We start from the raw sequence: 14,565 nt of genomic DNA on the forward strand, positions 1-14,565 counted from the left end.
TTTCTCTCCATTATTGGCGAATTTTGTGTAGCAGGTATAACCAAAACTTTAGACAGGTTGCCTAGTCGGTACTTATACGTTTTGACTTAGACCAAGTCAAAACAGGTATAAGTGCCGAAAAGGGGCCGCTGAGCTGATCGTGGCTGCTGCGATCAGCTCAGCGGCCCCAGCAACCTGCCTACCCCCTACAGCAATGATCGCGGCAGGAGATATGGCTCATCTCCCCTGCCGCAATCCACCCTTCCCCCCCGATGACATCGGGGCAAGAGAGAGGCCAAGCCCTCTTGCCCCGCGGCACCCCCGAACTCCCCGACAGGATCAGGGCAGGAGGGAGCCCAAGCCCTCCTGCCCCGGGCACCCCCGAACTCCCTGACAGGATCGGGCCAGGAGGGGTACGGGGAAGGGGGGTGGGGGGGGTTGGAGGTCGATGGGGGGGGATCGGGGTTTCGGGGAGGTGGTCATTGGGAGGGTTGCATCGAGGGCAGGAGGGCCTGGGATCCCTCCTGTCCGTATTTTAGTGGGGGGTGGGGGTTAGAGGGGTCGCGGGCCAGGAGGGCTTGGGCTCCCTCCTGGCCCGATCCTGTCGGGGAGTTCGGGGGTGCACGGGGCAGGAGGGCTTGGGCTCTATCCTGCCCCGATCCTGTCGGGGAGTTCGGGGGTGCCCAGGGTAGGAGGGCTTGGGCTCTATCCTGCCCTGATCCTGTTGAGGAGTTTGGGGGTGCTCGGGGCAGGAGGGCTTGGGCTCCCTCCTACCCCGATAGTGTCGGGGAGGTCGGGGTGCTGCGGGGCAAGAGGGCTTGAGCTCCCTCTTACCCCGATGTTGTTGGGGGGATGGGGGTTGGGGTGGATTCTGTAACCGGATACAGAATCCAGCTTTTAGGCGAAGGACTGACTCCTCCTTCGCCTAAAAGCCCTTGTTTTGGGTGTTTGGTACTTAGGCTTTTTTTGGGTTCATTATATGTAGTGTGTAGATGTAGTGGTGGTCTGGGTGTTTAAACAGCTGAACGTAGAGGCAGGCCATTATCAAAAAAAACTCCTTTTGGATCTTTTTTTGATGATTGACATTTTCCCTGCTTCTACTTTCAACGTTTAAGGCCTTAGGCCAAAAGAGAACTTAGACATTTTTTTAAATTATGCCCTTCTTAGTGTTCAAGAATGTATAAATAGGAAGCCTAACTTGATAAGGATAACTTATCCATATAAAATTATGCCAGCATTTTCAGTATTCAGACGTGGACAAATATAGAATATGCAGAAATTATCTGTATATCGTTATGTAGTCCCAGTCCTTTTGACTATCTCATTCAACAAATGGTGGCATATCAAATGCAATAACTTTACCTTTCCCTTATTCATATCTTTATGGGATTTAGACTTTTTTTTTTATTTATCACTCTCCTCCAAATCAGATCTCTAAAGGGCCCTTTTACTTATTCTTAGCATACACTAACAGAATTAGCATGCATTAAATGCACATCCTATTTTAAATCTGCGGGCCACACAGCATTTAGCATATGCTAATTCCATTAACGTGTGCTAAGCTTTAGTAAATGAGTCCCTATTTGAATTACATTCAGTCACACAAAATAGGATCAAAGTTTAAGTTGCATCTGAGGGCTAGTGCTAGGGCCAGGATTCACTAAGCAAACCGATCATGTACCAATCGGTTTGCGAGACCTTTGCGACCAAATTTCCCTCCTGCACTATTCACTAAGGCCTATAGGGATCCAATCTCAATCCTCCCATGCAAATTAGTAAAATAGAGTGATATAACATGCAAAATAGCCAAGCGATTGATTCACTAACAATTGCTTGGCTATTTTGAGTCGGGTGTTACTACTGACAAACCCGACTGCTGCAGACCTGTCGGTAACTGAGTTACTTATTGAAAAAGGGGGGGTATAAAGGATAATTTAAGATGTTTACCTTAAAGTCTTTTTTGCACATCAGTGTCTCATTTTATTTATGATTAATATTTCACTCTTATTCACCCACTATTCTAATCATTTAAATGATGCCCTAATTTAACAATAAAACTCATCCCCAAATTTAATAGAGGTTGAAGTATCATAAAATATGCACTGTACTCAGTAAAGAGACTTCTTATAACTTAGATGTTATTTCAAGTTCTCATCCTGAATGCATGTGATGTAATCATTTACTTCAAAACCTCCTTCCTAACCTTAATATTTATTAATTAATTAATTAAAAAGAGCTACTTGACTAACTGGGGGTGCAACCCTTTAATCGATTATTTATATTATTTCATGTAATATTGTATTATCCCAAAACTTAAAATCCACTTATTAGTTATATGCTTCTAAATATATACTTTATAGAAGAGCAACAACATTTATCTTAGTGGCCTTCCGGCCAATCCAACGTTGAGGGACCATGAACTACCCGACGCTCAAATTGGTCTTAGAGCATTTCAGCTAACAAATAGCCTTCATCGGGGGGACAATATTATTATTGTGCCGCCTGCGCAGCTGCCCGCTCACAGGCGCAGGTAGCACAACAATAATGTCCCCCGATGAAGGCTATATGTTAATTGAAACACTCTAAGATCAATTTGAGCGTTGGGTAGTTAATGGTCCCCCAACATTGGCATATTATAAATATATTCATATTGGTAGGACAGGTAAGTGACTGGTCTTGACCAGTTGCTTTTTTCGGATTGCTAAAAGCAATCACTTTTTTTGTGTATCGGAAAGCCATGTTAGAGCATCAATCGCTCTAGTTTACAAGGCATTTTAATATTAATGACCTTATTTGCATAGCTGGATCAGTGAATAAGCAGTCCTGCAGAAAACCACATGGTGAGCCATTTTCTGCATCAGGTTGGCAATTCTGATCATCGCTAAACCAGTCAAAACCGATTTAGTGATGATCATTTGAGAATTGCTGACTTTAGTGCATCTAAACCCGAGTCAATTCAGAAGTTACTATCTCATGATCACAAAGAGGGCCAATAGGAATTTCACTATTTGAAACCTGCTTTCCTGGTTCATAATCTACTTCTCTAACCATTTAACCTCTTAGCTACTCAATTATTTAGCAAATTTCTATCTTGAATTATCTCTGAAAATCTAAGCAAGTTACAACAAACATTCCAAAAATTCAAGACCTAGGACAACATCCAGCTATTTATATTGAATTTGTCTCTTACAGGAGCAAAAGGTGCTCCACTGGAATGCTTCACTGCAGTGAATACCACTGGTGATAGATATGGGAATTGCAGTAATGCTGAAAATAAAACAAAATGTGAGAGCAAGTAAGTTGCATTGAAGTGAAACTTATGTGTACATTTGCTGGCAGTGGTATAAAATTGAAACTGTTTAGCAAATTAAAGAATATGCTTTCTAACTCCTTGACTTGTGTGTATGGTGCAATTGTAGAAGTATATTTCCAGTGCAATAGGTTATTTCCCCCTAGCCGCATGCAGCTGAAGAAGGAATCCACTCCATATTTTTAATACTGCCTCTGCTGTACTTGACTGGGTTCTCTAGCTCCACCTATAGTTCTTTCCTTCTGAACGCATGCCTGCAGGAGTGTTTGTTCTGCTTGAGAATTCAGACTTTGGTCTGTAGCTGACAGGTCGACCCCACTGGGTAACTGTTAGCCAGCCTGCATAGTTTTCTCTGGAGCTCAGGGCCATCTCTGATATGATCTCACCTACTGTTAAGCAGGGGGTCAAGCGCAGGCTGTTGGGTCACCCTTAGGAGACTCGGCAGTGTCTCATAGGACGCTGGCTGCATCTCCGTGCCTCCACCTATCCCAGGGCACATCCATTGGTCACAGGAGTAGAGGTATAGTCAGGCATAGAAATCTGACTGGCAGCCTGAAGATCAGCTTTGCAAAAGTATCCCCAGCATTGTGGCAGTGATTTTCTCATCTAGATACTTTGAGAGAGCTGAAGCAGGCTGCAGCACAGATCTTCTGTCAGTTCACAATGAGTATGCAGGCTGACAGCTTATGAGAGGAATCGGTAGACATTGGAAAAGTGGGGGTTTGAGTGTTTCTTAGGTTCAAACAATATTTTATTGATACAATCAAGAGTGCAAACACAAAAGGTTCAAAATACAAACAGTGATGCATCATATACAACAAATCTCCCCTCAAATCGACTCATGGCCAGCGAGGCCAGAGTTGGCAGAATGGCCCTCCAGGACCCTGGACTCTTATGAGCCTTGAAGTTGCCACTCCACCTCCCTCCTCCCACTCATCCCCAATACAAAAACCTGTGACCAGTGCATGAATCTTAGGAACCCCCCTCCCCCTTCCCCCTTCCCAACCCCCCAACCCCCCCATCGGTACTCTCCGCCCCACCCCACCATTGCTCACTATTGCTTTCTCATCCCAATAAGCTGAGCGCCCAATTAGGACACCCATCGTAAAATTTCACTATGTCCCATTGGATGTAAAGATTGCAGATATGGCTCCCATACATTCATGAACACCGTCTTCCACTTCCTAGACCAGGGGTGTCCAATGTTGGTCCTCGAGGGCCGCAGTCCAGTCGGGTTTTCAGGATTTCCCCAGTGAATATGCATTGAAACAGTGCATGCAAATAGATCTCATGCATATTCATTGGGGAAATCCTGAAAACCCGACTGGACTGCGGCCCTCGAGGACCGACATTGGACACCCCTGTCCTTGACCCTCCTGCATACCTCGCCTCCCAGGTAGCCAACTGATGCAACTGGTTCCTCCAGTGCCAAAATGCGGGAGGTTCCTGGACCATCCTGTATTGTAGAATACATTTCTGGGCCAGCAAGCTCATCTTTCTATAGAGAGCCCTGTTCCCCCTTTGCAAATGGCCATAAGCCTCCAGTAAATCAATACAAAGTGGGCCGGGGTCCCACATAAATCTTTACCAAGCAACCCGAACATATAGGAGATGATACGTCTCCAGAAGTTCTGGATGATGGGGCAAAACCAAAAAGCATGCCCCAAAGAGTGTCCCCCCATCCCACATTTATTACACAGTGGTGTTGGCAGACTTCCGCTATAATACAACTGTGTATGAGTGTAAAAAGCGCGTAAGATCACCCTGTAATACGTTTTCCGCAACCACGCACAGGGGGGGTCACCCCAGGTGTCGCCCTCAAAGTACGACCAACATCCCATTGTCTCAAATTAATCTGCAATTTCAACTCCCATTTACTCCTAACCAAATGATAGTCTTTAGCTGGTTGTAAGTCTTGCAATCTATACAGAAAGGGACACCCCTTCCTCCCAGGTGAAAAACTCCCGCAGCTGGGCTCCTATATGCTTGCTCAATTGTGCTTTGTCGAGGGATCTCACATAATGTTCCACTTGATGACACGCAAACTGTGCTCCCCAGGTATCTCCCACCTTTACCTGCAAATCTGCACGGACCAACAACTCCCCATCGGCCCCCAAGAAGTGCTCCAGCTGGAAAACCCCTCTTTCTGCCCAAAGCAAATACTCCTGGCACTCCCTTCCCAGGGGAAAGGCTGGATTACCCCTCAGAGGCAAGAGATCCATGACCGTCGGATCCCCCCCAGGGTCTGTATGAGCCAACGCCATGCCGCTTGCAGTGTGCGAAATATCACACTGGTTCTGATACAGGGGGGGCATGTCCTTCTGGGGACTATAAAGTAATGTGAACACATCGAATGGAGCAAAATATTCATGTTCCATTTGTAGAGGGGTGTAACTATTAGACAAATTCACCCAATCCCCTAAATGACGAAGTAAACACGCAAAATTATAAACCCAAACATCCAGTAAACCCAACCCCCCCGCCTCCCTTGCCAATTCCCCAATAACTGAGCCAGCTGTAATTTTGTTTTTTTGGCTGCCCAACAGAAACGAGTAACCCCTTTGTAGAAGATGTGCAAATCTTTCTTCGTCAAACACAATGTAGCACATACAGCCATTTGGGAAAAATAAACATCTTAACCAAACGCGTCCCATCAGAGAAAGGGGTAAGGTCCGCCAAGTATCCATCATGCACTCCATCTGCTGCTGAAGCCTGTCCACATTAAGTTGATATTCGAGAGGCACCTGCATAGTCATTAGAGTCCCCAGGTACAGAAACTGCCCCTATGCCCAAGTCAATGGAAACTGAGTTCCCCATTGGGCCTGATCCGTTACTGATAACGCCAACGCCTCGGATTTCTTCAAATTTAAGCGAAAGCCCATATAATCTCCATATTCTGTCATCAAGTCCAATAGAGCCGTTAAGGATGACAAAGGATCCATGAGATGCACTAAGATATTGTCTGCAAAGGCCCGATAGCTTAAAGGTAGTGGCTCCGATATCAATCCCCCGAGTAGATGGCATGGCATATATGTCTCGAATAAGGGGGTCTAGGGTAAGCACAAACAATAATGGTAACAAGGGACAACCCTGTCTCATCCCCCTGGAAATTGAGAACCGATTCGTTTCAAAATCTTTCAGCACTAATTTAGCTTGCGGCAGGGCATACAACGCCCGCACCGCCGATACAAAAAACCCATCAAAACCGTAAGCCGTCAGAGTATCATAGAAAAAATCCCACCTCACCCTGTCAAATGCTTTTTCGGCGTCAAAGCTCACCAATACAGATGGGAGACTGCGAGCTGCCTGCTGTTCCAAAGACAGAAGTAGTTTTCTCACATTTTTGGCTGCTGTTCTGCCCTTCACAAAGCCCATCTGAGCTTTGTGAATAAGAGAAGGCAGCACCGTCGCCATCCTATTGGCCATAATTTTCGCTAACAGTTTAACCTCTGTTCAAAAGAGAGATAGGACGATACGAGGCCGCTTGTTCTGGGTCTTTATGCGGCTTAGGTAACATCAAAATATGAGCCGTATTCAAACCCTCCGGTATTGCTTCTGCTCCCACCATGATGTTAAACATCCATGTGAGTGGCTGTATGATTTCCTCCTCTAGGATTTTATAAAACTCAATGCACATGCCATCCTCACCCGGTGCTTTCATCAAGGGACTATTCCCAATTGCCCAATACACTTCCTTCGGGGAGATAGGCGCATTCAAGCGCTCCTTGGCTTTTGCAGTGATACGGGGCAACGTTATCCCATCCAAATAGGGGGCAGCCGATACACCCTCCTCAGACGGGGGGGGGGGGGTATAGAGGTTCGTAAAATAGCGGAGAAATATTGCTCCTATCTCAGGATCAGTTGTAACTCTTTTCCCCCGCTCATTCTGCAGGGCCTGAACCCTATGGGGGCCAATAGTTTCCCCCCCTTATTCCCATATCTATAGAGCTGGTACTTATAGTAAGCAAAGGATTTACTTGCCCGCTGATGTAATAGGGATTTAAGGGCGACTTGATATTCCATCAGCTACTGTCTGTGCGTGGGCTACCCGTGCAGCCATACCGCTGCCGTGGCCTGGTGATGGCCCTCTCCAAGCACAAAATCTTCCTGTCTCTGGCCTTCTTAATATGACTACTATAACTTAAGGTCTCCTCCCCCCCCTCAGCACCGCCTTCGCTGCTTCCCAAAAGAGAATTGGATCCTCCTCCGCATGTGCATTATTATGCTTATAATCTTTCCAAGAAGCCAACAACCGCTCCCGATAACTCTGATCCTTATACAGGGCCAGTGGGAACACCCAGCGCCAAGCCCTCAGAGTCCCCCCACCCCTTGCCACCGCACACCAACCCAGGCAGGATCCGAAACCGTATACAGTCCAATATCTGCTCGCTCAATGCCCCAAAACACGGATTCTGTCACCCAAATATAATCAATGCGCGATTGGGTACCATGCGCCCTAGATAAATGCGTAAAATCCTTTTCATTCCCATGCAACACCCTCCAGGCGTCATTTAATTCTAGGTTGTCACTAAACTTTTGTAATTCCTTCTCCCCAGCCTGACGCACGGTTTCCATTGGCCCAGTACAATCCAGGCAGGGATCTCTAACTGCATTAAAATCCCCTCCAACAATGAGAGCACTCTGAGAGAAAGGCAACAGCAAGCATGTCAGTTTGGCATAAAATGCCGGATCACACTCATTTGGGGCATAGACACAATAAAACACAATGTCACGCTGTTCTAGCATCCCCTGACAGAGCACATAGCGGCCTTCCCCATCCCTGGCTAAAATTTGCAGATTATCAACAAGACCCTTGCAAAACAATATCGCTACCCCCCTGTGTTTCACCTGTGCAGAGGCCGCCACACAATCCCCCACCCACCACTGTTTCAGCTTTGCATGCTCAATATCATTCAAATGAGTCTCCTGAAGGAACGCCACATCCACTTTGTGTCACTGCAACTGCTGTAAAATTTTGAGCACTTAACTGGTGAATTTATCCCCCTCACATTCCAAGTTACCAAGTTAACCAGGGTCTAGAAACTGCAACCACTCTATATACATCTTTATAGACACAGAGGCAACCCAGCCATCCAGCCCCTGACCAGGCCCCCCCAGAGCATCAGTTGACTACACAGATCCAAAGATGGGCAGAGAGTGCCATTCCCCAGACAACCCTCACCCCAATCCCCCTTCCCCACCCCATCCCCTCCCCAACTCCCAACCCAACCTTCAAAGTCCGCCCTCTACCCAAACCCCAGCCCACTGCTATATCTCAAAACCATCCTACTTGACCCCGAGATTCCCTGAAAGAAGAAGTAACATTACACGGATACAACCTGCTTCGCCAAGATAGAGAGGGTAAGTTGGGAGGTGGGGTAGCACTCTACATCAAAGAGAACATCAAGACAACTAGGATCACAGATGTCAAGTACACTGGGGAATCCATCTGGGTAAACCTGGCCAGAGGCAGAGAGAAATGCCTATACCTTGGTGTGGTATACAGACCTCCAAGACAATTGGAGGACAAGGACACAGGATTAATTGAAGACATTGAGAATTTCACCTTACGGGGGGACGTTGTCCTGCTAGGGGACTTCAACATGCCTGATGTAGACTGGAACACATTCTCAGCAACAACTTGTAGTAGAGGAGGATATTAACATCCATGAAGGGAGTACAGCTCAAACAAATGGTACTAGAGCCCACTAGGGCCCAGGCCATCCTGGACCTGGTACTTACGAACGGGGAAAGCGTCACGGAAGTCTCGGTGGGAGAAACGCTGGCAACCAGTGACCATAACATGGTATGGTTCAACCTTAGAAAGGGCTTCCCTGGATCACAAACAAAAACGAAGGTACTCAATTTCTGGGGCACTGACTTCGCAAGCATGGGTGATTTCGTCCATCAGACGCTACAGGCTCAAGAAACAACGGATGATGTGGAAGCTATGTGGTCAACACTGAAAAGGACACTACACGAAGCAACTATCCGCTACATAAAATCGGTAAACAAACAACAAAGAAAGAAGAAACCCCGTTGGTTCACTGATGAGGTCTCACACCTAGTCAAGGACAAGAAAAGAGCATTTCTTTCATACAAACGCACCGGGGAGAAAGAAGCTAACATTGAATACAAGACAAAGTCTGCAGCGGTCAAAACAGCAGTCAGGGAGGCCAAACTTCGAGTGGAAGAAACTCTAGCAAAGAACATTAAGAAAGGGGACAAATCCTTCTTCAGGTATATTAGTGACAGGTAGAAGAACACAAACGGGATGGTACGCCTTAGAACAGCAGATGGGATTTATGTGGAAACAGATTCCGAAAAAGCCAAACTACTGAACGATTACTTCTGCTCAGTCTTTACCTGCGAGGCACCTGGACACGGGCCACAGCTGGAAGCAAAGCCAAGCAAGGAAGACCCATTTCAGAATTTTGGGTTCTCACCAGCTGACGTTTACAGCGAACTGTCAAGACTCAAGGTGAGCAAAGCCATGGGACCAGACAAATTGCACCCACGAGTGCTCAGGGAGCTGTGTGATGTCCTGGCGGAACCGTTAACCATGCTCTTCAATCTCTCCCTAAGTACGGGGAGAGTCCCCCTGGACTGGAAAACAGCTAACGTCGTTCCTCTGCACAAAAAGGGTTGCAGAGCGGAGGCTGCGAATTACAGACCAGTGAGTCTCACATCAATAGTGTGTAAACTCATGGAAACATTACTTAAATGTAAATTAGATACGATTTTGGATGAGGGGAATCTAAGGGATCCTAGTCAACATGGATTCACTAGGGGTAGGTCATGCCAATCCAATCTTATTAGCTTCTTTGACTGGGTAACAGGAAAGCTAGACTCGGGAGAGTCTCTGGACATAGTGTACTTGGATTTCAGTAAGGCTTTCGACAGCGTCCCACACCGTAGACTATTAAACAAGATGAAATCGATGGGGTTAGGTGAGACACTAATTGCATGGGTCAATGATTGGCTGAGTGGAAGATGTCAGAGGGTGGTGGTCAACGGCACCCTCTCTGAGACATCAGAGGTGACCAGCGGAGTGCCACAGGGCTCGGTCCTGGGTCCACTCCTTTTTAACATATTCATAAGGGACTTGACCCAAGGGCTTCAGGGTAAAGTAACTCTATTCGCTGATGACGCCAAACTATGTAATATAGTAAGTGAAAGCAATCTGCAGGATAGTATGACGCAGGATCTGCTTACATTGGAAAACTGGTCCTCGACATGGCAGCTGGGCTTCAACGCTAAGAAATGTAAGGTTATGCATCTCGGTAGCAGAAATCCATGCAAACCTTACACCTTAAATGGAGAAACACTAGCTAGGACTTCAGAAGAAAGAGACTTGGGAGTAATCATCAGTGCAGACATGAAGGCCGCCAAACAAGTGGAGAAGGCCTCATCCAAAGCAAGGCAACTTATGGGATGTATCAACAGAAGCTTCGTTAGCCGCAAATCTGAAGTCATAATGCCACTGTACAGAACCATGGTGAGACCTCATCTGGAGTACTGTGTGCAATTTTGGAGGCCACATTACCGTAAAGACGTGCTTAGAGTTGAGTCGGTTCAGCGGATGGCCACTAGGATGATCTCGGGGCTCAAGGGTCTCTCGTACGAAGAAAGACTAAACAAATTGCAGCTCTACACTCTAGAGGAGCGCAGGGAGAGGGGGGACATGATTGAGACATTTAAATTAGAGAATGACACGGGGAAAAAATCTGTCCCCGTCACCGGCCCACCATCCTCTGCACCGCCCCGTCACCGCCGTTTCCTTCACCTGCCCCGTCACCGTCACCGCCATCCCTTTCACCGCCCCGTCACCGCCACTGCCATCCCATTCACCGCCCCGTCACCGTCCTCGCTGCATCCATATAAGCCTTAGTACTGTAATATTTAGCTTATTCCTTTCTTATAAATCAAAGTTCCTGCTGCTGAACTAGAGAAAGAGATGTTCAGCTGGCAGGGCTTTGTTTATAAATTTTTATCAACACAACTAATATACTATTTTATCCTAAAGCAAAAAATAAATAAATAAATATAATTTTTTTTTCTACCTTTGTTGTCTGGTTTCTGCTTTCCACATCTTCTCATTGAATTCCTTCCATCCACTGTGTGTCTTCTCTCTGCGTCTTCCATTTGCTGTTACTGTGCCTCTCCCTTCACCCCCCCCAAATTGGTCTAGCACCCATCTTCTTCCCTCCGCTCCCTCATAGTCTGGCATCTGTCTTCTTCCCATTCTATCTTCCACATTTCCCTTCAGGGTCTGTTCCTCTCCACCCTCCTTCAATGTCTGTCCTATTCCTTTCCACCACCACCCTTCCCTCCCTCCTTTACCATCTGTTCCTTTCTACTACCCTTCAGCTCCTCTCGCGTGGCCTATCTATCTACCTTCCTCCCTCTTATTTTCATGGCACGTTACAATGTAATTTGTGCAAGCCACTGGAGCCTGCGAGCTCGATCCCTGTCCCATCCCCACAAACCATCTCGCTTCTGTGCTCCTATTTTCCCCATTTCTAATATCTCCCCTATGTATCTGCCATTGCCCCCCCTGTGTCCATATACCATCCCCATGGCATGTCCCCTTTATGTCTCTGTCCCTATGCCCCATGCACATAATTTCCCCTCTTTCTGTTACCTTCCTGTGTCCAGATTTCCCCTATCTTCCTCTTCCATACCAGTGTGTCTCTTCTTTTCAACCCCATCTAGCTTTTTTCCCTCTTTCTCCCCCCCCCCCACTGCTTATAGCATCTGGCTCACCTGTCTGTCCTTCCCTTTCTTTCCTGCTGTGGGTTTTTCTTTCCGTTTTCATCCCCTTGGCCCAGAATCCTTTTCCCTTTCACTCCCTCCTTACAGTTTGAGCCGGGAACACGGGTGATCGCACGGTCCTCGCAGCCCCCACCCGCCTGCCCAATCGATCGTAGTGATTAGCCAGCTCTCTCCCTTCTCCTCACCTTAGTTTGCAGGCTTTCTTTTTCAGCGACCTGCACGCTTTCCCAAAGAGCCGCACACGCGCGGCTGCTCAGTGTTCAATCTTCTGCTCTGCTGCAACTTCCTGTTTCCGGTTGCGTCAGAGCAGAAGATCGAAACTGAGCAGCGGCGGGTGCGTGGCTCTCTGATAGCGTGCGGGTCGCCGAAAAAGAAAATCTACAAACTAAGGTGAGGAGAAGGGAGAGAGCTGGCTAAACACTAGAATCGATTGGGCAGGCGGGTGTGAGCTGCGGGGACCGCGCGATCCTTCATGCCTCACTGCGGGGACAAGACCCATTCACCGCCCCGCGGGCGGTGAATGGCCTTGTCCCCGTCGCCGCAGCGACTGCTAGTTTTCTTCCCCATTTTCGGCGGGTGACCCGCGGCTAAAATGCAGTGGCCGCGGGTAAACCGCCACCGTGTCATTCTCTAATTTAAATACATCACGGGACGTGTCGAGGTGGAAGAAGACATCTTCTTTCTCAAGGGACCCTCGGTCACAAGGGGGCATCCGTTCAAACTCAGAGGAGGGAAATTCGATAGTGACATAAGGAAGTACTTCTTCACAGAAAGGGTTGTGGATCACTGGAACAAGCTTCCAGAGCAGGTGATCAAGGCCACCAGCGTTATTGACTTTAAGAATAAATGGGATGCCCTAGTAGGATCCTTACGAGGGTCGAGGTAAGGAACTAGGTCATTAGTACTCAGACTTAATGGGGTGGGTCAGTAGAGTGGACAGACTTGATGGGCTATAGCCCTTTTCTGCCGTCATCTTTCTATGTTTCTATGTTACACCCCCCCCCCAGCCGCCCCTGAATTATACAAACCACTTCATAGTAAATTCAACACAAACTCCACACTCCCGTCCAACCCCTGCCCAACTCACACACTTCAGGCACGTGCACCACCCCACCCCTGAACCCCCACCTTCCACTCTTCCACTTCCCATTTCCCCTCCAGAAACCCCCCAAGACTTCCCCTTAGGGGATCTCTAAAACAGCAATTGAGTCCAACAGCAGTCTGGTCTCCTCTCATGTTGGCGGTTCTTCAGACACACTATGCGCTGCATTCCTTGTAACCGCCTCTCGGGTTTGGCGCCTCCATCCTGATGTTCCTTCTTGGCCCCCTGCTCACTGCAGGAGAGCCCCTTCTGGAAGGTTAGGGGCTCCAAGGTCTTTCAGAACAGTCCATGCCTCGGCCACCGTTCTTACTCTCTTAGTGGTGCCCCCCACCATCAGGGCCAAGGCAAAGGGATAGAGCCACTGATAGCGCAGACCTTCCCTCCGAAGTTAGGTCATCACCGGTTGCATATCCTTGTGCTTCTGCAAAGTGGCCGCCGCCACATCCTGGAGCGTTCCCGCAGCTTCCTCCACACATAAAAGATCTCCTCTTTCACCCAGAAGCTTCCCAGGCAGATGATGATGTCGCAGGGCAGATTAGCTTTGGGGCGCCCCAGCGCCCTGTGAGCCCGTTAAATATCAATTTCCGGCACGCAACCAAATTACTGGTGAGGATATCCATGCAAATGTCCAAGGCTATTTGTCTAGCATCTTGATAGGCGCTTTCTTCAGGCACCCCCCCTGAGTTGTAGATTACACCTTCGAGACCTGTTTTCCAGATCCTCCAGCTTGTCCCACAGCGCCAGCTCTCCCGTCCACACTCCCTCTATGGCCTGCTTCACCTCAATTATTTCCTCAGTCATGGTGTTCACTTGGGCCTCCATTAGTGCTGCCCGTATCAGGAAAAAAATTTCTTTTCGATTCAGCCTATTGAATTGTTTTTTTGATTTGATTTGATTTTCCTGCCCAGTTGGGTTTTTTTTTTTTTTGTTTTGTTTTTTCAAACATTCTGGTGGGTTTATTTTATAGCCTCTTCACCCTTTTTGCCTTCTCCTAACCACACTGGTGCTGTGGTGTAAACAAAATAAACAAACAATAAAGTCTTTTCCTCTCTGTTAAATCCTAGCTCACGTTTTCATTTCAAGCATCATCAATCATTAAAAATTTTTTTTACACATACCACACAGACAAACATACACATGAAAAAACAATAAATAGAAAAGACATAAGTCAAAAACAGCGAAGGAGTCCACTGCATACATCCTATATAATAAAAGGCTAGCCGTGCATGCGCACTCCTATTTGCGTGCTTCCGTGATCAGTAGGTTTGTGGTCGCAGGAGTGCGCATGCACGCTTATATGTCACCAGCCGCCGATGGCCTTCACAAGCCGGGTCCGCAGCTAGCCGCCGATCTCCGGGGGGGGGGGGGGTCTGGGAGGAGAGGGATCGCGGCCGCTCAG

General features: G+C 47.6%; 1 protein-coding gene across 2 annotated transcripts in view; it reads left to right on the plus strand.

Moving 5' to 3' along the window:
• Positions 1 to 14,565, plus strand: part of LOC117362044 (disintegrin and metalloproteinase domain-containing protein 9-like) — a 202,136-nt gene that overhangs the window by 77,958 nt on the left and 109,613 nt on the right. For both annotated transcript variants that reach the window (XM_033947779.1, XM_033947778.1), the window contains exon 2: positions 3,172 to 3,274. In XM_033947779.1, coding sequence (XP_033803670.1) covers positions 3,172 to 3,274 — 103 coding nt within the window. The remainder of the gene's footprint in view (positions 1 to 3,171; positions 3,275 to 14,565) is intronic.

The sequence above is a fragment of the Geotrypetes seraphini genome, chromosome 6 (genome assembly GCF_902459505.1).
Source record: "Geotrypetes seraphini chromosome 6, aGeoSer1.1, whole genome shotgun sequence".
NCBI lineage: Eukaryota > Metazoa > Chordata > Amphibia > Gymnophiona > Dermophiidae > Geotrypetes > Geotrypetes seraphini.